Here is a 22944-nt window from a genome sequence, read left to right as displayed (position 1 = left end):
TAATTTGTTGCAGTGATTGAAATATGATGCTGTTCCTATTTGGTGGTAATTCTAGGGGTTCTGCAGTTTTGGCACAAAGTGGTTGGCTGATAATTTCAGTTTTTTTTAATGTGCAGTTTCTGATTTTTGTTAAAATCTGATTTTGTTAATTGCTGGATTCTGGAAATGCTAGAATTCTGAAAATGCTGGATTCTGGTATTGTTTTAGTTTGTCTGAAATAGACAAAGGATGAAGTGTGGGGGAGAGCTAAGACTTTGGTTATAGTTTTTTTTTGAGTAATGTTGATGTTGGATTAAAACTGATTTGATAAGATATTATGCTGGATAAATCTTGTTGTTGCTGTTCAGAGCTGGATCAATCTTGCTATTGCTGTTCTAAATTTCAGAATCATATCAGAGAAGAAAAAAAAAACCAGAATGCAGAATGAAGAGGAATTTTAGAATTGCAGAAATGGTTTCAAAGTGGTTGAAGATAGTATCAAAAGTTTTGATCAGCTAGTATTTTCGGTGAAACTTAATTCTATTCAATCATTCATGAGACAACAAGTTGAGAATCTCATCAGTTTGTTGAGGGCAGCAAGAAATGAAAAGGAACAGATGGAGATAATCCAGGAAAAAAAAATACAGAATTGGCAAAAAGGGGCTGTCAAATGCTGGAATTTTGGATATTGCTGGAGCTGGTATTGTTTGATTTGTCTGAGACAGACAAATGTTTAAGTGTGGGGGAGTTAAGATTGAGAAGAATGGAAGAAATCAGAAAAAAAAAAAATTTGCAGAGAAAAGAAAACAGAAAACTGCAAATTGTGTTTTATGTGTTCAGCTGAGCTTTGAAAATTTTCCAGTTACTGTTTGAATTCGAATTGCAAGGAAGAATTGCAGGTTGATGAGTTAATAGATATCAAGTTTCAGGAATTGCAGATTGAAGAAAAAAAAACAGAATGCAGAAAAAAAAAGAAAAAAAAAACAGAATGAATGGAGTATCAAAAACTCCAAATAAAAAGAGTTTCTTGTGAAAGTTGATGAAATTTCGAATGCTTACACTACAAGAAAATCGGTCTTTAACAACACTCAAAAGACATCGGTTTTATGGCAAAACCGATGTCTTTTACTTTTTTACAACGGTTTTAACAAAAATCGATGTCTTTAAGAGGTTGATTGAAGACTACGACAACGATTTTTGGAAGATACAATAACGGTTTTAAAACCGTTGTCTATGTGCGCTTTCAACAACGGTTTTTGAAGAATACGACAACGGTTTGAAAACCGTTGTCTATTTGTGCTTTCAACAACGATTTTGGAAGCTATAACAACATTTTAAAACCGATGTCTATTTGCGCTTTCAACAACGGTTTTGGAAGCTATAACAACAATTTAAAACCGTTGTATATTTTCGTTTTTTCTTTCCCTCCTCTCCAAATATTTTTTCCACTACGCGCTTCCAAAATCAAACTTGGATCGGATTCACTATAATATTTGGTTCAACTATTAAAATAAATCTTAGGTTTACAGTGGTTTAGTCGCCGAATAACCTTTTTAACCTCGGTTTCATTTGCATTCCTTATTTTAATAGGAATATTCGCGCCCCTTCCCTCATAAACCCGAGCCATACTTCTTCCTTCTCGACCGTCTACCGCCGCCGCCCTACCTCATCTTCTTCCTCCTTCGTAGCCGACAGAGCAAGCACAGCAGCCCCTTCACCTTTCACCACCGTCCGTCGAAAGGAGCCGTTCGTCGCCTTTCAACACCGCAGCCCCTACCTCACACTACAACTTTCCCCCTCATAAAATTCCTATTTTGCTAAAAGACTCAAACGCTACTGTTCGCTCCCTGGTTTTTTTCGCTCCTCGCGACCGCGCTTCGCGACATTCCCCCTCCGACACCGATCGATCGCGACCGCGCCTCTTCTTCGCGACATTCCCCCTCCGGCGCTCTGCTGCCCGACGAGTTCTCCTCCAGCGCTCGCCCGTCCACCGCCGCCCGCCCGCTAGCCCTCGGTCGTCGCTCCTCCAGCGCTCGGCCGTCACACCTCCCGCGTCTATTTCCTCCAGCGCTCGCCCGCCCGCCGCCGCCCGCCCGTCCGGCCTTCGCCCGGTCGTCACTCCACCGAGGTAAGAGTTGTTTGTTTTTAGGGTTTTGTGATTTTGTGATCTGTTTTTAGGGTTTTGTGATTCATTATGTTGTTTGAGGAAAGGTAAGAGTTGTTTGTTTTAGGGTTTTTGTGATTCATTTTGCTGCTTGACAATGTTGGGGTTGTAGGTAAGGAATCTGCATTGTGGGAACTTTGTCAATTACTTCTTTCTGATTCATATAGAGCTGCAGGCACCGTTCAATAAGGTTCTGAACCTGAAATTTCACAAGGAAGTAATAGATCCAGAAATGATTACTATATTGATTACAAGATTTATTTCTGTGCAAGTGCATAATGGCAGTATTAAGAGAGGTTAGGAAAATATTAGTTTTCCAATTGTCTGATCTATTCTATCAAGTCTGATTATTAAACTTCCAATTGTCTTACTCTAGCCTTGTTATATTCATTTTCACTTCAATTATCATTGTGGCTTTTATGCTATTAGCTAGTCTACTATTAGGATGTGAGATCACTTGAACTTTTATATTAAGTTAATCCTTTTCCAGTGCTCGGAAGATATACCATCTTTGTTGTTTATCAATGATTGCAAGGTTCTATCTAAGCTTATTAGTGATGGCATGGTTCATCATTTCAAGTAAAAATGTCTTTTGATTTGTAGGTAAATTGGGCGTTTGTAATGTTTTATTAAGATCTGTGATTTATGAGCAAAAGAAGGTAGATTCTTACATGGACTTATGATACATTTATTTACATTTTTGTTTCTAGCAATAGGATCCATTTCTACTAGTAGATATTTATTAGGATGTTTGCATACTTAGCTTTTAGCTGAGTTTTGGTGAAAGATCCATAATGTTTCATTCTGTTCTTTTGTATTGGTGAAAGACACATAATAATGGACTTCTGCTTTTTTGTATCTTTTTGAGAAAATGGTTATGCAATTTAAGTGGGCAAGTTACACACTTTTAGTACGTTTTCAAGTATTTTACTTTTATATTGTTGCATAAAGGAACATTTTTGTTGTATGCTGGCCTCATTTATTTTCTAACTTATAAGTTCTGCTTGCCACTAATGCATTTTATGCCAATGTCTTTGTACTTATCTCCAGCACTATAATCTATGCTATGTAGGCGAGAATGGAGAGGCAGAACAGAAAAAAATTGAATATTTTTTTATAGGAAATTGTTTAAGAAAAGTAAATGATAGGAAACCTTTCACTTCCTTTTTCTTTTGTTTTTCTGCCCAAATTGCATAGAAAATAATAGAAATGGTTTCCAGACGCTTTACTCATGTGGTTGTTAAAGCTTATGCCTTGTACTTCAATTGCTAGTTGATTTTTTTTAATTCTCATCTTGTTCACGGAAACTTGGCCTGAGAAAATATCAAATTTTCTCTTCTTTTTCATTTTCTTTCTGTTACCTCTTTGTCTCATTTTTTTCTCTCGTTCCAAGGATACAAAGCTCTAGTTTGACACTTGACCAACCCCTTATTTAGCAGGAAAATATCTTTCTGATTTAGGAAATTCCCTCTTCTTTGACCATAAGACTTGGTTGGTCTCTTTTAGTCCTCACCGTTTATGTCCTAATGTTTCCGATGTTATTGTTTTGCTTGCTTTAATAAAGTGATCTACAAATTCTATTTCTGTTTTTTATTGTTAGTCTTCTGTCATGCTAATTTGTTTCGTCCAAAATGATTTGAACTGTTTCATCCTTGACCTCATTTGTTACTTTTCTGAAATTAATGTTCGACTAGTATATTAAACAGTGAAATTATTCTTAAATTAATGGGTCATGTAGAACAACGGCTTGCAAGCAGTTTTTGTTTTTAAATAGTTGATATAATATCCTGATGATATGGATTTTTTTCTTCTCTTGTTTCTTTTTTCTTAAGTTTTTTCCTCATAGTTGCTAAAATAAGAACAATTTACATGGAGCTCACTTAGAAATGGTGGTTTGCTTCTTTGACATTCAAAAGTAGAATACCTAAACCAATCATATCCTCTCTGAATTGTGGATATTATTCTTAGTTGTTCATCAAATAACTGGTATTTTGTGGTCAATATTACTTTTGAAAATGTTTTTCTATTGGATCTCTAACTCTGGTCCTTCAAAAACTTCTTTCATAAGTGAAAGTACTTTCCTACTTTAGAAACCTTCTAGTGAATTAGCATTTGTGTTCAAAGATCACAAACAAATGAAGTTGTGCCAATGCTATTCTTTATAAGAAAATAGGTTGTTCGTTTTATGTTCTGATAAATTTTTACCCTTCATCTTTGTTTTCCTTTCTACCTTGTGCCACACATAGGATATTTTGACACCAACACGTCAGGTTGAGACCAACATCCTCATTGATTATGTAAACATTTTGAAAAATGCAGTGCAGACACCTAGATCTCACTTATTTTATTTATATTCTTAAGGTGTTTTGTTAAGTTTTTATTTATATTCTTAAGGTTAAGATGCTAATTATTTGCTGCCAATTAGAAGATTCTATGATGACTTGTGTTGTAATAGATAGAAAAGTGGCGTGGCACTTCAATTTTGTGTTCTAAGATCTGGTGTCCTTTCGTAATGCCACTGAGTGTGTTTTGTATGTCTTTTGCCTTTTCATTGTACCATGCGAAGTAATTAATGAATATGGTTGTTATATTGTTGCAATTGTAGAAATAAAAAAGGGGAAAACATATTATCCCTTATTTTAGGTACAATGAAAAGAGATCTATCATAACTCAATTAAACATGAATCTCATAACTTGTTAGCATTCTTTTACTTGTACTTGGAAATTACATATTTTCTGAATTCTTTTCTTGTATTTACATATTTTTAGGTAACAGTGAAAGAGACTTCAGTCATACAATTTGATGCATTAAAGGAAGAACAGAAGTCTACGGAGAGCATCCAAGAATTTAAAGTTTGCTGGTCCAAGCCTTTTCCAAGTAAGTGAATGGAGTGGCTCATGATTCATTGTTATGCTAGATGGAGATTTTGTTTACTTTTCCCTTTTGGATTTGTATCTGTAGAAGTACAGCAGTCAAAAGGTTATTTGTAAACGTTGAGGATTCTATATTAGTTCCTTCTGAGGATGAAAACAATGTAATATGTTGCAAGAAGAATAATTTTTGTTAGTTACTTTTGATTATTTGTAAATATTGAGGTGATTAAATATATCGGTGCTTTTGTATTTGTGATTTGTTTGATGAATTTATAATATTATGATAATTTTGTCATCTTGCTCGATCATAATTTACAAACAACATAAAAAAAATAAGTGTTATTACAACAGTTTTAAATTCAATGACATCGGTTTCGAAGTGTTGTCGTTAAGTGATATTACATCGGTCGAAAACCGTTGTTAAAATTGATGTTAAACATATATTACATCGGTTTTACACCGTTGCGAAACCGATGTCGTTGAGTGATATATATTACATCGGTTTTACACCGTTGCAAAATCGATGTCGTTGTGATATTACATCGGTCGAAAACCGTTGTTAAAATTGATGTTAAACAGATATTACATCGGTTTTACACCGTTGCGAAACCGATGTCGTTGTGTGATATTATATCAGTTTTACATCGGTTACAAACCGATGTCGTTGAGTTGTATTACATCGGTTACAAACCGATGTCTAAAATGTCGGACCTTTTACAACGCCTTCATAGACATCAGTCGATTTTCTCATAGACATCGGTTTTCCACCGATGTCTATGACTGTTTTTGTTGTAGTGATCAATCTTCATGATGGAAAAAGAATGAATTAAAAACAGTGAAGAAATTGAGAGAAAAAGGAAAGTATCATATTGGTTTTGAATGGTTTTTGGAATTGAAATTGCCATTGATACTTTGCAATTATGGTTTCATGTGAAATGAATTTTGCTTGCTAATGGTTGATTGCTATTTCTTATCTCTTTTGAAACTTAAATGTGAAGGAATTGGGATTGTTTTCAAAGGGAAACAAAAGATAGCACATTTGGTGGATTTTGAGCCAAAATGAAGAAGAAGTGAGAAGTTTGTATCAAGGAGGGAAATTGAAAGAGTTTTAATCAGAATTTTTTTCATGGAATTGAAGAACAAACAGGAACAAATGTGTTACAAAAGAAATGAAATAGAAAAGAGGGCAAGAGGTCATTGGTTAGCATTTAAGTATATCCATATCTACCACTACCATGCATTTTCTTTAAAGTTCTTTTTCTTAACCTTGTTCTTTCTAAATTCTTATCTCATTTGCTTCAGTTCATGATTTGCTTATTGTCTTCAATAATCCTTAATAGGTGTGGATTCAAAAATCAAGAATGCTAGTGGAGAGTAGAAAACAAGCAAGCCTATGGAAGTGCATGAAACTTAAGTTGCTTGAGTGAGCCCTACTTTACTTGATCATGAATTAGAATTAGGGTGAGAGCCACTGATTTATCTACTGAAAGTAACCTTGTGAGATTGAGTGTGGTGCATTTATCTTAATTAGTCATGAAGGATGAAACTTACTAGGTGGTTAACCAAGTACAAGAGTCTAGTTTATGGACTTAAACTTTTGAGATTCTACAACTTTAGATAATTCTCTTTCAATTGTTTTCTAATTATGATTGAGGATGATCTAGGGGGGTACGATGGTAGGATAGTTTTTAGTTTTATTGTTTTGGCTTGAGCGGGACGCACAAGGCTAAGTGTGGGGGAATTTGATAAACTAGGGTTTCATGGTATTTTGTTGGTTAAATTTGGATTTTGTATGAACAATTAATTGTTTTAATCAACATAATTGAATTGCATTTGTGATGTGGTATATTTTCAGATGGTTGATTTAATTTCTATAATTTTGATGGTTAATTTGGTATTAATTGATTTTTAATCTTTGTAGGACTCGAGTGGAACCAAGATCGAGCCAAATTGAGTCCGAGTTCAACCAAAATTGATCAATTTTATGGACTGAGATTTCATGATCAAGATTCATGTTGATTGGGTCGAAACCGGAATCGAATTGGAGTGGAATTGGGTCTGATCAGGGCTGAACCAGATTGATTTGGAGTGAACCGGAGCCAAACCGCAGCTGAACCGGCTGATTTCGAATCCCAGTTATAACGAGAAGAAACACTGTAGCTTCTCATCGCGATCACTGTAGCGCCTTCGTTCCGTTTGGATTTCTTCTGTTTTTCGTCGTTTTTCATCGCGAGATCTTCGGGTTTTTCTCTTCTGAACCAATCTCCAGATCTGAGAAGACATCTACAAGCAAGGCTTGGCAACAATTTCGCGTGGGATCGTCTGGTGAGGGTTTTGCCAGAGATTTTATTCCGACGCGGATTTCAGCTGGATCTTCTTGATTCGGATAGATTGGATCAATCAAAGGAATTGGAGGGGTTCTTCAAGGATCTTTGAGGGTTCCTGAGCTTAAAACTTCACGCGATCGGAAGGATTTCAGCTGGATCTTCAGATCTTGGTCTGCTCTGTTCGGCGTCTGTTGGAGGGTTTCTGATACGCATCTGGACGAAATGATTCAGATCTATTCGAGCTGGAATTGTAGGAGTTCTTCTGGGATTTCTTATCTTTGATTGGATCTGGTGTAACAGCTAGATGGGATTTGGTTTGTAAGGGAAGATCCGAAGCTTTTAGTTTAAATTCTGTGTTGTTCTGAATGTTTTGTATTGCTGAAATTTGTTTTACCTGTTGAACTGCATTTGATTTCGTTAATCTAGTGAGTGCATCAGCTGAGTTTTCATTTTGTCATACTCGTAAGTTTCATAGATTTAGTCCAACTTAGCATTTGATTCTTGAGTTTGTTAAGTTGTAATTACTGTTTCGTATCACTTCATTGTGCAGTGTATCAGTCTGAATTTCGTGAGTTTAAGTAGCAATTGAAGTTTAGCATCTGGAGTTTTGAGTTAGAGTAATTGCTTGATTCTTGAATCAATGGACCATGTAGCTAAGTAATGTGTCCTTAGCTTAAAATGTTTGATTAGTTTATGCATTAGTTTTTAAATTTTGTTTCATTCATTACTGCATAAGAATTAGTCAATATTTCTTTCATTAGTTTATGCTTATTGAACCTTAGTTTAATTCCCTGGTTTTGTTGTTGATGGTTGTTTTAGTGTCTCACTTTTAGTTCTAATTTGTTCCTTGTTTTTGAATTCATGTATCTTGTCATTTCCGTTAAAAAACACCAAAACACCCCATTTCATATTAAAAACCCAAAAAGAACGACAATTGAGCTTAATTGATTCAATTCTCTACTAATCCTTGGAAAATACGACTCGTGGCCCCTATATTACATTTGTTTTGTGAGCTAAGGGTTTTCGATTATAAATTTTAATTTGAGGCTCATTCGTGACATCATTTGTGGGCTTATCATTTATCCGTAAAAAAGAATTCTCTAACAATTTTATATGAGGATAATGCTGCTTGTATTGCACAATTAAAAGGAGGATATATTAAAGGCGATAGAACAAAACACATATCATTAAAATTCTTTTTCACTCATAATCTCTAGAAAAAAGGTGATATTGATGTTCATCAGATAATCTAGCAAATCTATTTACAAAAGCATTGCCTACTACGACCTTTAAAAAGCTAGTGTATAAAATTGGCATGCGGAGACTCGAAAGTTTAAAGTGATGTTACAAAGAGGGGGAGTTTACGTACTGCACTCTTTTTCCCTTCACCATGGTTTTATCCCACTGGATTTTCCTGGTAAGGTTTTTAATGAGATCGTATGTAAATGACATCCAAGGGGAAGTATTGTAAATGCAAAAGTAAATGGATGCCATTATGTATGACTCTTGGTGCTTCATATTTTAGCATTAATATGAGACCTTTTCATTTCATATTCACATTTAGTTGTTCTTGTTTTTAGTCCTATAAATAGGACATGTATGAAGCATTGTAAGGTATGTACCATTTGGACAAGAAATAAGAATTCCTCTACTTTACTCTCTATCATTCTTCGTCTTGTTCGTTTATAATATGATGCTTCATTATTAAGTGAATTATAGTTTAGAACTAGGATTCAAACCATTGCACAATTTTGAATTAAATTTTAATAATATGATTGAAAGGTTCTTCCACACTAGATTTTAGCCCATGTGATATGCAGACCACTCTATATATTAAAATAATATTTTAAAATAGTTAGATGGAAGTTGGCATTTGAAATTACTATTAGTTAAAATTTCAGAATATGAAAATCTTTAAAAGTTTTTAAGATATATATATGCATTTAGGTATGAGATGGTTTTTTTTCGGCGCCGACTTCTCTTCCTCAGTTCCTCACGCGCCTCCAAAAACCCCCTCACGCGCCTCCAAACCCCCCTAGCCGTCCCTGTTCTTCTTCGTCGCTGCGCCCTCTGGTTTTGAGAATCGCGATTTCCTAAACTCGCGATTTCTTCTTGCCGGCTTCTCCCTCCCGTGCGAACGCCGCCGCCCGCCGCGCCGATAGGGCGATTCTCGACGCTTCTTCTTCTTCGCCTGAGGACAGCACCCCAGCCGGCTCCGCTTCTCCGCCCAACGCCGCACGGTCGGGGTAGGGCTCGATCGCGACTCCGGGCCGCCACCGTCGGCTTCTTCTTCGTGACGCAGAAAACCCTAGCCGCCGCTGCCGGTGGGATTGAGTCGAACCCTAAGGGAAGGAGGGAGATCGCGATTTGGGCAGCCGGCTTCCTCCCTGGTCGCGGTATCTCCTCCAGCGATCGCGCGCGGTTTCCACCTCTCGCGGCCCCTCTTCTCTGTTCAGCCGCGTATCCTTTCAACAATCGTCGTGCTCCGTGAGTTTGTTCCTTCCCCGTGCTTCAAGTGGGCTTCTTCTTTGGAATTCTTCTTCGCATTTGGAATTATTCTTCGTCTCACAGCAGTCAGGTAAGTATCTTTGGACTTGGACTTCCTTCAGAAAAAAAAGAGTTATTTGACTTCTTTTGTGAATAAAATCTTATGTCTGAAAATAAACCTTCTATCGTGATGAATACGGTGTCTAAAATTACATATTATAAGTTAAATGGTTCAAACTATTTGGATTGGAGTAAAACTGTCCGTCTTTAAGTTTTTTTCTTGACCGATTCTTCACTAGATGATTTAATATCTGTGGGCTTTCATATTAAAATATCTCTTGTGAATTTTACGGTCTTGTTTATTGTTGTTTTTGGCTTAGTAGTTGCCAACGAGATTGTCACATTGCCATTGTTGGAACCATGCCATACCAAGGGCCATGGAGTTCCACTTGTGTGAAGAAATGACCAATTGGATCATCGGAAGGAGAATATTTAGGATAGAAGCATTACTATACAATTTTATTTAGAGTAAAATATAATTTTTAGTTAAAGAATCCAAGAGATACTTCTTTTGAGTTGCTTACATAGTGCAAGGAAAAATATTCGCACAATTTTGTTTTGGCTGTAGCACAATTTATGATAAATACTAATGGTTTGTGATTCTTTTGCTTTAATATGACAAAGTAAATCAGATTGCTGTTATTTTATGGTTAATGTGATGCTTCTTTTGAGTTGCTTACATAGTGCAAGGAAAAATATTTGCTGTTTTGACTGTAGCACAATTTTGATAAATACTAATGGTTTGTGATGCTGACAAAGTATCAGATTGCTGTTATTTTCATTCTTTAGATATTATTTATACATTCTAGGTGCATAGAGCTTAATGGAGACATACAAATTATGTAGCCAATTCTGAATAGCTGGGACACATACAGCTTACTGAAGATGATGATGAACCTGTGCAATCTAGGATTTGCCATTTCCAAGCATATTAGAACTTTTTAAAGATCATGAGCTGTTTAGGATGTAGATGATATCTTTTCCTTGATAGTTTGTCTGGACTGCTTAACAAATGCTGGGGTTATGTTTATGAAAATCATGATATTTTGGTTCATTGAAAGCATTATGATTGCTTGATAATAATTTATCAGTACAGTTTAATGTGAATAACATCATCATATTTTTTTCCTTTTGGCATATTATAAATAAACCTTTCCATACTGTGTTAAATACTTCGAAATTATTTATTTCATCAGTTTTCTATGATATTGTAATCAAGCTGTTTTTCTTTTTTCTATGAAATATCAAAAAATCATATATTTTTTATACCTTATTGATGATCAGTGTTAATAATGGTGCGGGCCAAGCCAGCCTCCTCCAAGAAACAAAAACGTGGAGTGGATTTCAAAGTAAACTATATCTTTATCTTCAAAGAGTTTATCCCTTCTTTCTCTTGGTTTTAGGTTGATAAATCTTATCTGAACATTTTTTTTTATTCCAGAAAATAAAGCATAAGATTGGACGAAAGTTGCCACCGCCAAAGAATGCGACCAATGTGCAGATTAAATCTAAAGGTACAGAGTCTTTCTCTTGCATGTTTTGCCCCAAAACTATAAAACCTACATGGTCTTTTGCAACACTGTGAGCAGCCATTGTGCTTCCGGAGCAGAGTATTGCATCAGAGAAAGAAGGGCTTGCTGTGAACAAGAAAGGCCTGACACTAAGAGAGCTTCTTCAGCAGACATCCCATCACAATGCTAAGATAAGGAGAGGTATTCATTCAGGTTTAGTTTATTTATGTATAGGAACCATATATTATGACTATTGTGTTCTTTTCTGATCAATGAATGGGATAGTTTAGAGTCAAAGAAATTGGATCTTTTTATTTTTAATTTGCAATCAAAGACTATTAGATGTTAGGAAGAGCCCAACACTTTCTCCCTTCTAATAATAATCCCTTTTTGTGTGTGTGTGTGTGTTGGGGGGGGGGGGGGGGGGGATGGGTGGGTTAAATTTCTCTGCTGCTCTGGAATGTGCTATATATTTTTATTTTTCAAACAAATCTTTGTTTTTAAATATTTTAGAACTTTTAGTTTGTAGCTAGGTTTTCAAATTATACATTAAAATCAATATTGAAAATTGTATTTTAGTATAGTTAATAATGCTAAGATCTGAATCCTTATGTTCTACTTTAATCCTAGATGAATTTATTGGCCATGTTCAAGATAAACCTCTATAAAAATATATATATATATATATATATTTATATATATATATATATTTATTTGCATTTATTTATAGTTAGAAACTAAAGGTTTTAACTTTTAAGTGGAATTGATTGATAATATGTAAAAAATTCTTAGCAATAAGATGAAGAACTAAAGCAATAACCACCATGGATGGACATGAAATCTTTGCAATTGAGTTTTTGTAGAGATTTTGTTTAACAATATGATTAAATTAATTAATATATCATTTGTATGATACACGGCAATTTATAGTGATGCGAGAAGCATTTGAAGTCTCATTTGATGGTTTTGTACTCCATAATAAAAGGAAAATTAAATTTTATAAGACTTTACAACCACCCGTGATTTTCGTGTAGATAGAGCCAACGATTAAATTTCATTCCATGCTAATTGACATGGGTGAAACTTCATATTCCGCTGGTTGGCCGACACACGAAACAGGCTCGAGGCGATGAAACTCCATCAAGAGACACCTTATGATGACATTGTCCATTTCACGAGACCCCTGAGACAAATGTTATTTTTTTCTTGAGGTTGGTGAAACTTCTGTATCATGGTGATTGCTTCAAGATGACTTGTAGCAATAGCAACAACTTTAGTTGAAGTTGGTGGCAATTTCATTCGATGTTGGTGAAAATATCACAAGCTCTCAAGACATGTGTGAATCCCAATAACAATGACAATTTCTTGTGGTCTTTTGCGGTGAGACTTCCTCCATGAGCTCTCGAGATGTACACAAATAGGGACCTTCTTCTTCCTTTGCTCCTTTTGTATGACCACTTTGTATCCCTTTGATTGCTTGACACTGCCCTCACCCGCGTTGTGGTCGCTACTCTCCTTGTCTTTGTTGTTACTTGTGACAACATCTAGATCTTCCTTCTTCTTCATCGGTGTTTTGTATGTCTTCCTCCTCTTCTTCTCCCATCTCCTTTGATGGTGTTTGTCTTCAGCACACCCTCTGACACTGATACTTGGAACGGGAGACACTTCCAGTCTGGAATTGAAACCTTGGCTCAGCTCGTAATTTTGAACCTCGGATAGAACTCTTCTCATAACGAAAACAAAACATGGGATTCAAACTTTATGCAGTGGGAAAAAAGAGTTTTGGAATAACATGGTTTTCATTTCTAGTTGAAGTTTTTTTGGTCAAATGAGTACCCTTGAGTCTATTGCGATAGATCAATTCATCTTTAGAAATAGACACACATGATCCTAGTTGAAAGTATTGTTTCTTGTCACTGCAGAACAGACATGTTGGGGTTGTTAGGGGTTTCCTAGAGAATGAACTGAGGTTTCAGCTATAAATCATCATTCTTTTTCATATATCATTTAATTGGAGATTCTGGATGTTTGACTGTTTCAAGCTAACATTTGTCATGTGTATGATAGGCATGGAACCCATCAATTTTATTAGTGACAGAGTATTTGTCTCTTATACGCTTGTCGTGAAGTTACCAATATCCTATTTTTGCTTGGCTATTCATGAATCTGCTGTACTATAAATCTTGAAATTCAAGATGCTCATGATAAATGTTTCTTCTTTCTTTTTCTTTGTGAAGCTGCACTTGTTGGTATAAAGGACCTCATTCTTAAGTATCCTTTGGAGCTTAAACTTCACAAGCTTGCCGTTATAGAGAAGCTTCGTGAACGGATATGTGACAATGACAAGATGGTCCGTGACACATTATATCACCTCTTAAAAAGTGTGATATTTCCTTCATCAAAAGAGGTACACTATAGGGATGACAGTTTCCTGGATTCTAGATTTGATTGGCGTATAATAACACATGTATATTTATTTTGTTGTATTACCCAAGCTTGGTACATGAGAAACCTTTGGACTGGAACATTTCGTTTTAGTCTCTTTGTTACTTATTCTCTTGTAATTTTTTCAAATGACTGTTTATGCTTCTAGTTAGTTTTAAATTCGGAAAAGGATAGCAATGATCCCTTAGCTTTGGGTAATAATGAGCATGTCAGTCTAGATGCATTGGTGAGAACCTATGTATCCCATGTCGTTCTCTAATGAATATGTGGGTTAACCTGACCACACTTCTCAAACTGGTTAAGAAAGTCTCTCTAAAGAATTTGACGGGTTATCTAACAATTTGCATGCTGAATTGCAGTGAGATAAATCGATTCTTAATGTTTTTGATTTGTACTTTCCAATTTTTAGTTATATGTCCCTTTCTTGGAAGACAAAAATTTAAACATTAAAATCAATTAGATTATCTAACAAGAAAAATAATGAACAAAGTATGCAAAAAGGCTAAATCTAAAAGTATTTATCTAATGCTGCTGAGCCAACAAACACATTTTGTTTTTATGTTGTTAATTGGTCTAGCAGACAATGGTTGTCTGGTATGTCTTAGTGTTAGGATATCAGCTCGTAACCTTTTTGCCACATTTTCAAAGATTATATAAATAATTAGAGATGGGAACTAATAGTAATTTTTTCTCCCTTTTCTATAAAGTTGCTTTTCAAAATTTTCTATTGAAATATTCTAAAAAAGTTGGACCTAGTGAGAACATTTTATCTCTTCTTTGTAAATTTGAATTGATGAAGGAAACTGATTATCAATTAATAGTTGTAAAATAATATGCTCATTCCAGACAGTTTAGACAATTCAGGCTCTTCTCTGGTCTAAAAGAGATTGCCTTTCATCTTTATAAAGCTTCTTTCATTTTACCAAGGTTCTTATTTTGTGTGATTATGCAATTTTGCATTTTTTTACCTGCCATAGTATTGACATTGAGTTTGAAGACTACTGTATTGATATGCACATATTTATTGCAATGCTATGCACGAGCTAAGCCTGCCATGAATCTAGCTATGCTCGCCGTGCGTGAACAACAATAATGTTAGAGGGAGAAAACACACAAAACTAACCAAACTAACAAAATACATACATCTGAAGAAACTCCACCAATATTATGCATAAATCTCAGCAAACAACTTAGAGTTCAAAAACTTTAGAACATGAGCATAAACAAACTGAGATTAAGGGAGAATATAGTATATCTTATAAAAGAATGTAACGAGCACTAGTAATGAAGGCTATCATTCTTTAAGCTCATTAATCTACAATTTTGAGAACTTATTGGTTCCACACTCTTATATAATGTGTATTTCTGATTGAAGTTTTGGTTTTCAAGTAAAAAGATCCTTTGCATTTTTTTCATTCGCCCCTGGCTAAGACTTCATCGAGGAATTTGATTTTTTAGGTCATACAATTACCTGTTTTAGTATTCTTCATTGTTCTTCTGATTTTGTTTCTTTTAATATCTGTATTAGGTCAGTTTTTTTCATGAATAAAGTGTGTTTCTATAATGAACAGATTGACCATTTTCTTCTTTGCAGGAAATAACAGCACCTGTAATCTCTTTACTAATGGCCTACATCTTCAATGCAATGACACATATGACAGTTGATGTTAGGCTAATGGCTTTCAAATTTTTTGAACTTCTTGCTGTGAGCTATCCATCATCCTTCTTGTTGTATGCTGAAAAGGTTGTATGCTCTGATTTCAATATGATGCATTCTACTTATGTTTCTTCTGTCAATATATTTGTTGAAATTCTTATCACTACTGGTTATTACAGAAGTGCTATTATGAATAATTGCTTTGTAATTTGTAAATATCTAAATGTCATTTATTGCATTTGTTCTTCCTTGAATTAAAAAATTAAAGATCAGTTATTCTGGGTACATTGAATATTTTCTTCCTTGAGACTTTGTTTATCAGATGTCTTGTTTTCATAGTTCTATGCTATTTTTTGTCAATACATAGGCTTGCTTGAACCTGGCACTTCTAATAGTAGTTTCATGTAATTTGGATTCTCAGAAAGCATGCCGATCTTTAATATTTTGGTAGAACTGCTTTACTGATTAATATTTTTGAGTAAGCTTCAGCATCCTTGTAAATCACAAAAAATGGTCTGATTGTCTAGCATTGTACATATGAAGTTCTTGTAATTTATCCGTTGTGCCTGGCACTTGTAGCAGTAGTTTTCATGTAATTTGGATTTTTAGAAAACATGCCAATCTTTAACATTTGGGCAGAACTTCTTTACTGATTAATCTTTTTCCATAAGCTTCAGCTTCCTTGTAAATCACAAAAAATGGTTTGATTGTCTAGCAATGCACACATGAAGTTCTTGTAATATATCCATTGTACTTCAGCTCTTTCTAGTTGCTCATTGTTAGAGGCTAGAGCCTAGAGGTGTCAAAATTGACAAGTGGCTCAGATGTCAATCAAGCTGGACACCTTACCCAGTTTGACATGGTCCAATCCTAAATGGGCTGAGCTGTGCCTGGCACCAGGAGGCTTATGGGCCTATGTTAGGCATGCGCCTTGTGCCCCACATGCTATGCTGTGCCATGCCTGGTATAGGCCTGACCCACGTGCAGTGCCAAACATGGCCCATGGCTTGCCTGCTACAAACCATATAAAATTTTCTATATTATCCCTTTTACCCCTAACATAATTAAAAACAATTAAAATCTTACTAAATTACCCTTACTTTAAAAAAAAATATTAAACAGATTATTATTTTAATATTCAGTTTGTTTTTCAAAAATATTTCTATAGGTATTATAATTTATCTGATCAAATTTCCATCTCAATGGGTTGGCCACATTTGGTTGGGATGGCTTGGGCTTGTGGGCACAACCTATTGACACCTAGCAATGAGGACGATTTCTGCACCACTTGCATTTTGGTCTTGCTAGGCGAGTTATGTAAGTTGGCTGTTCCTTGCATGGGCTCTATATGCTGTGGCCTAGCCAGATTCACACATGGAAGTATAAAGGTTAACTTGAGATCATCCCATTCTGCTAGTTGCTTTAGGAATCTACTTGATCCTTAGGAAGAACAAGCTAGGAACTCATCATCTATGCTTTGAAATAGTGAAAAATTTGATTGGACAACACTGATCCAAAAGTTTAAGCTGATCGGAAAGGTTCAACTGGCTTTATAGATTAATGATTATAATTCTGTATTTGAAGTCAGAATTTTGTCTGATTGTTCTGTATTATTGACCTGATAGAATTTTCTGTATTTCGCAGGTTCTTGATAATTACATAGATATCCTCAGAAACAACCAAATATACCTCGTTGAGAAGAGCAAGCTCATCAATGCTCTTGCTGGGCTTGCTCACTGCCTATCTTTGATAGCTAACAAGGGTCAGCGTGATGATAGATTGAACATTCAGGTAGTATCTCTACTGTCTACTTTTTTTTAAAAGTGGTTAAATGCATTTTCTCCGTGGAACTATCACTTTGTTAGAATTGTTAAATTAGTGAATATAAGTTTCATCTGTTTATCTCTTTTGTGCCATGAACTTTAGTACTTCTTCAGATTTTCTTTTCATTCAGAACTTATTTGGTGGTTTTCCATTCATTGTGTATTTTAAACTCGTTGTTCATCAAATGCTAGGATCTGATAACTTTAGTTTATTAGTGGTGCTTTTTTCCTTGCATCACTTAAGCTACCACTAATACTTCTTTTAAAACAAATCTTCTACTGCAAAACAAATATAGTGTGCATGCTGTTTGATTTGCTGATGCTGAAGTAGTTTCAAGGTAGAAGCTATGCGATTATGTTCAAAAGTAGAATAACATAAATGATTATTAGAAATTACATTGCAATAAAATGAAATGGATAAAATACATTTCATCTCATTGCTTCAGTTGATTTCACCCTCATTGTCAACTTCATGTTCTTAATGACTTTGATACAGTGGAATAAAGGAAAAGGAAGACAATGTTGGCGCTCCATTAAGAGAGAGAAGATGATTTCAATATAGCATAATTTCTCAATTCATCAATGATTCCACCCTCCTAGGCACCATTTGAGCTTCAACATGACATGATTAGTTCTTGTTTCCTTTTCTTAGGTATTTACTCCACCTTTGCCATGGACACCTTCTACTCTCTTTATTGGCAAGATTCTCTTCTCTATGTCAATGCCGACTTAACTCTAAGCACTTGTTTCCTTTGGTGAAACTATGCTCCCCACTTAGTCTTTCCTTCCATTTGCGTGAGCAGAAATGAAAGGAGGGAAGGAAACCATCGGGGGCACTTTCCCTAAACTAATGATTAATTTGATTTTTTTACTTTTTACAAATTTAAATTTTTGAAGGGGAGCCTTAGCGTCAAGTTGCTGTTGTGAGACTTTGTGGTTATGGATTCGAGTTGTGGAAATAACCTTTTACAATGCAGGGTAAGGATGTGTATAATAGATTCAATGTGATCCGACCTTCAACCTTTCTCTAGGACACTACATTGGTGAGACTTTAGTGCACCTGGCTGTCTTTTCTTTGTACAAATTATTTTTTTCTCCCTTTATCTTTCCCTCTAAGGAAATAAGGAAAAATTTGTTTCCCTTCCAACTAAACACCAGATAAATTTTCTTATATGTTTCCTCTAAATTTATTTCCCTAATCTTATTCTCTCCCTCATAGTTTCACATGTTCATAGGAAACATAGCCTATGTTTCACCTTCAACTCGTCCACTTAATTCTTCCTTTCTTTTAGAAAAGGCTGAAGTTAGCCTCATTTTGTGTTTACTAATATGTTTATCAAGTGTGTTAGTGTAGAAAACTTACAAATAACTATTTAAGGTGTTGAGGTTGGAAGAATCCAAGTATGTCAAGATTGACTATATATATGGTAGATGAAGAAGAGCAAGAGGTGTTGGTAGTTTGAAAAGTCCAAATAGGTAAAGGTTGACCACATACTTGGCCGATGAAGAAATCTTGTAGAAGGAAAAGTCTAAGAGAATCGTGGCAGATGGAGAAGACTAGCAAGAGTTGATGTGATACTTGAGCATGATGGATGATGATGAGGAAGACTCGAAGGTGAAGCCTCAAGACTAAATGAGTTTTAAGAGATAACGAATGATTTATAATCTTGGTTTTCAGGTAGACTTTTACCTAATCACCTATTCAACTAAAAACAATTGTTTTGAGTCATAGTCGATGAATGACATCGATCTCGAGTTAAGTTCTGGTTGACAAACAAATTCAATCAATTGGAATTTTAGTCCAACCTATTGAATAGTCGAGTTGACTCGATACTCGACTCAAGACATTCTGCATGCAAATAAACTACTTTATTTCAACTTGAGTCGATTAAAGATAAATTTAGTCGACTTAAGAAAGTACCTGTTGACCGATAAGGAGGGCAACACTCATCTGAGTCAATTTACAGTTGTTAAGTCGATTGGATTGAATTTGAGTCAAATGAATATTGTTTGAATTAACTAAAATCGTGATCCTCTAATAGATGAGCTTGTGATCTTATCCAATTGAGTCGACTAACAAGTGTTGGATTGGTTGAAAAGGATTTGAGTAGACTAAAGACAACCGTGGACAAATAAGGCTTTCATGATCAAGGTTTTAGTCGATTATCAAAGATTCGAGTCTACTAAAATTATACAAAACACCTGTGTTATCCAGGCTTGGTTTCAAGGCTATAAAGAGAGGGATAAGGGGAGCTCGATCTGAACAATCAGAATACATTTTTACAATAACTCTACTGTTCCAAATCCACACTGGCTTTATTTTATTTTATTATAGGCTTTATTATTCTTGTGAAATCCAAGAGCTTAACATCTTTATCTTAAGCTCTTGCAAGCTTTGATTTTTCTTTCAAGCTCGCTTTACTTTTCTTTCAAGCTTTTCCTTTTGCTTTCCTTGGATTATATTCTGTAAAAGAACTTTTTATATGAGTTTTCTTTACCTCTTCAATGAGAACCATTAGTGGGATTTTAGAAGTGAGTCATCTGACGAGTTAGTAGGTTGTGAAGTAGGACTGCAGGTCAAACCGCATTAGAATATTATTGCCAGCATTGCTTTAACTCTATTTATAAGTTATTTTTTTTTCACCTCTAGATTTTTGTCTATTCACCCTCTTAGCCAATTCTTCAATCTCACAAATTTCCATATTATTTTTGTTCTCACATTTTTAGAATCCATTATGATTTTACATTCTGGCAATAAGTAGCTTCTAAAGTCATGCTAAATGTTAACTCTGTTCTGATTCAAGGTATTTGGCTTAGAATTTGCTTAATTTCTTTCTCCTTTGATCTATTTAGCTTTAGCCTCCATGACTTTTGTTGACAGTTGTGTCATGTCTTTGCTAGAATCAGGAAAAATTTCAGCGAAGAGTTCTACATGCCTACAAGCTAGAGGTACATGAAGATCATGCTGGTAGGAACAGACTACTTGAGATTTTGTACTGGAGTTATTTAATTGTTTCTTAATCTTGTATTGTCTATTTGCTAGATGAGGCCACTGCTTATGCTGAAATGGAATATACTGGCACTGCAATACCTGCACCTAGAATGCTTTAGTTATATACCTGCATTGTTAACCTTGCAAATTCTTATCATATAACTTACCTCCTTTTATGAAACACAGTCGTCATCTGTCCATATTGCTCACGCTTCTCTTTATCTGAATTTCATAAGCGCCTTTGTTTGCTCTCCTACAGGATAAAAAAAAAAGCTTATACTTAACTTCAGTTTGCATTCATATGATTTTCTTTATAATTGTGCTATATGGATTGTATTTACATCCTGTCTTCACTCACTTCTGCCAAAGTAGTATGAACTGGAGCACCTAAAACTGTTGGATTTTCTTTCTCAACAGGAATTGATTCTTTGTACGTGAAACTTGAAGAACTTGTTCCAGTACTTATTAATTGTTTTTTGGAGTTGACTTCAACAACTCGTGTAATGGATGTAATTGATGCCCAATCATTTGATTGCATGTTGTCTACACTTCAGTGTATATACCTGGCTATTAAATCTCTTGGTATAGAGAAGCCTTCCACTGCAGTGTTTGATGGACGTGATGTGGGGCAGAAAAACATTAATGTATATGTTAAAAAACTATGGGAAACATTTCCTGTTCGGCAGCTGTTTCAATCATCAGAAAAGGTTTGTCTCTTCTTTTTCTCAAACTTCTATGGTGAATGTGTGCAGATGGTAGGCTTTTTAGATGCTCTCCATTCTCCATGAATATGCTTCGTTCAATTTGCTCAGCCAACAAGAGAAAGGAGAATGAGGTTTTTATATGCCTTTACATAAGAAAGTGATTAGGCTTATACTTTCAATTTTAATCAGGTCACACCACTGTCTATTTGTTCAGGTAATGGATGAATTTCAGGTTGTGGATATTTTACCATTTATGGTGTTCATTCAGTGATAAATTTTCAACTGTTTGCTAGTACCTGTGGACCTTTGAGTAACTAGATTGGTTCATATAGTCGGTCCACTAAAATGGTTTCTTGAACATTTAGTTTGTTAACCAATAGATGCTAATCCAATTTTGAGTTATAGAGAGATATCTTGAAACCTAGTTATTATACAAAGTGTGACTTTCACAATGCCAATACAAGGTCAGGCAACATAGCTGGACAAAAAATGCATCTATTGTTCCTTTGACAAGCATGATTGATGACGATGATTTATTTATGAAGATGTATTGAGATAGTTATAGTAGAGTAACACCAGTAATACTTTGTTTTAATCAGATGCCCTTTAAACTAGGAGGAAGAAGAGTTTATAAGATAGTAGATGAACCATTATGGTTCCAAACTTTCTTCAAATTTAAGCATAGTAGAAGTTCTAGAAAGTATTGCCTATTTACTTAAAATTTAAGCATTCTTCATATGAAAAACATGTATGAGGCATTTCTTTAGATTGTGCAACTATCATGCTTACTTTTTTAACTGCTTTGAAAAAAGTCGTGTTTTCTCGTTGATTGTTATCTGTGATCTTTGACAGGATGATGATAAATATATAATTCTGGATATCAAGATCGCTGAGATATTTTTGTGCCTAACTAAATGGGTGAATGGTGTTGATTTTCTTAGTGACAAGCTTGTTGCGTTCATCGAGTTTTTGTTGCTGGTAAAAGTTGCTTCTCTATTAAATTTACTTCTGGTTAGAAATGAAAAAATTAATTTTGTTTGACAACTATTTTTCATTTTGCTTGTTTTTGATATTTTTTCTCTTCCAGCTGATGAAAATTATTAACTAATCCTTTTAAAGAAGATATCAAGTTTCCTAGTTGTCTTAATTCTTTTCTCTATCTGAAAGGTCCTTAAAATGTTGTAGTTCTTCCTTCATGTTGGTTGATTCTTTTGTTTTCTCTAGCCAATGCATAAAAGTTCTCCCATTTCTCGAGGAAAGGTGGAAGATAAACACAGGGTAATTCCTGGATACAAAATAACTTTTCATTAACAAGGTTACAATAATGATATGGACATGTTGGGTTGCTGGAACATGCTATTAAGAGACACAGACATTACTCATGGTAGGATCCTTATGAGGTCTTTTGAGACTATTTTTTTTCATTTATTCTTATGGTTGGTGATCAAGAAAGGACATATGGATCTTTTACCATTTTTTTCTCTCTCTCCTAATCCTTCCATATTTAAGTAGATTAATTTTTGAGGAAAAGAGATGTCAAGGGATCCTTTGTTCCCTCCTCTCCATATCTCCATCCAAGCAGAAAGGTGTTTCTCATCCTTCGCCTCGCCCTTCCCCTTCATTTTGGCTCTCTTCCTTCCAACTAGACATACTTATCCTTAGCACAAACTCAATAATCATCATGCTACTTCTTGGGCTACAGGTGATTGGAGGGACTGGAGGTGCTATCTGTAAGAGGTGAATAAAATCTAACTTCATTGTGCATAAGTTTGTGCAATCTATGTAACATTGTATATCCGATCTATGCGGTCAACATGCAGCCTACATATGTGGACTTGTGAAAATTTGAAATGTCCTTCCTTTTAACAAGTTTAGGTTGAAGCAGATCAAGTAAATGCCCATATTATTTCTTTCCCTAGTC

The 22944-nt window shown here is 35.1% G+C and overlaps 1 protein-coding gene across 2 annotated transcripts in view; it reads left to right on the top strand.

The window, feature by feature from the left end:
* Nucleotides 1–9707: 9707 nt before the first annotated feature.
* LOC141843383 (uncharacterized) overlaps nucleotides 9708–22944 on the top strand; it is a 36009-nt gene continuing 22772 nt past the window's right edge. Inside the window, exons 1-10 of one of the 2 annotated variants that reach the window (XM_074731465.1) lie at nucleotides 9708–9922; nucleotides 11176–11240; nucleotides 11333–11405; nucleotides 11481–11603; nucleotides 13640–13809; nucleotides 15442–15591; nucleotides 17149–17295; nucleotides 20229–20295; nucleotides 20737–21026; nucleotides 21876–22001. In XM_074731465.1, coding sequence (XP_074587566.1) covers nucleotides 11184–11240; nucleotides 11333–11405; nucleotides 11481–11603; nucleotides 13640–13809; nucleotides 15442–15591; nucleotides 17149–17295; nucleotides 20229–20295; nucleotides 20737–21026; nucleotides 21876–22001 — 1203 coding nt within the window. In that variant the 5' untranslated portion in view covers nucleotides 9708–9922; nucleotides 11176–11183. The remainder of the gene's footprint in view (nucleotides 9923–11175; nucleotides 11241–11332; nucleotides 11406–11480; nucleotides 11604–13639; nucleotides 13810–15441; nucleotides 15592–17148; nucleotides 17296–20228; nucleotides 20296–20736; nucleotides 21027–21875; nucleotides 22002–22944) is intronic. The other variant, XM_074731459.1, reaches the window with a different exon arrangement.

Source organism: Curcuma longa, chromosome 1 (assembly GCF_044706935.1).
Source record: "Curcuma longa cultivar G26 ecotype Majalengka, Jawa Barat chromosome 1, ITB_CL_G26_1.1, whole genome shotgun sequence".
NCBI lineage: Eukaryota > Viridiplantae > Streptophyta > Magnoliopsida > Zingiberales > Zingiberaceae > Curcuma > Curcuma longa.
This window is presented reverse-complemented; position numbering and strand designations above follow the sequence as displayed.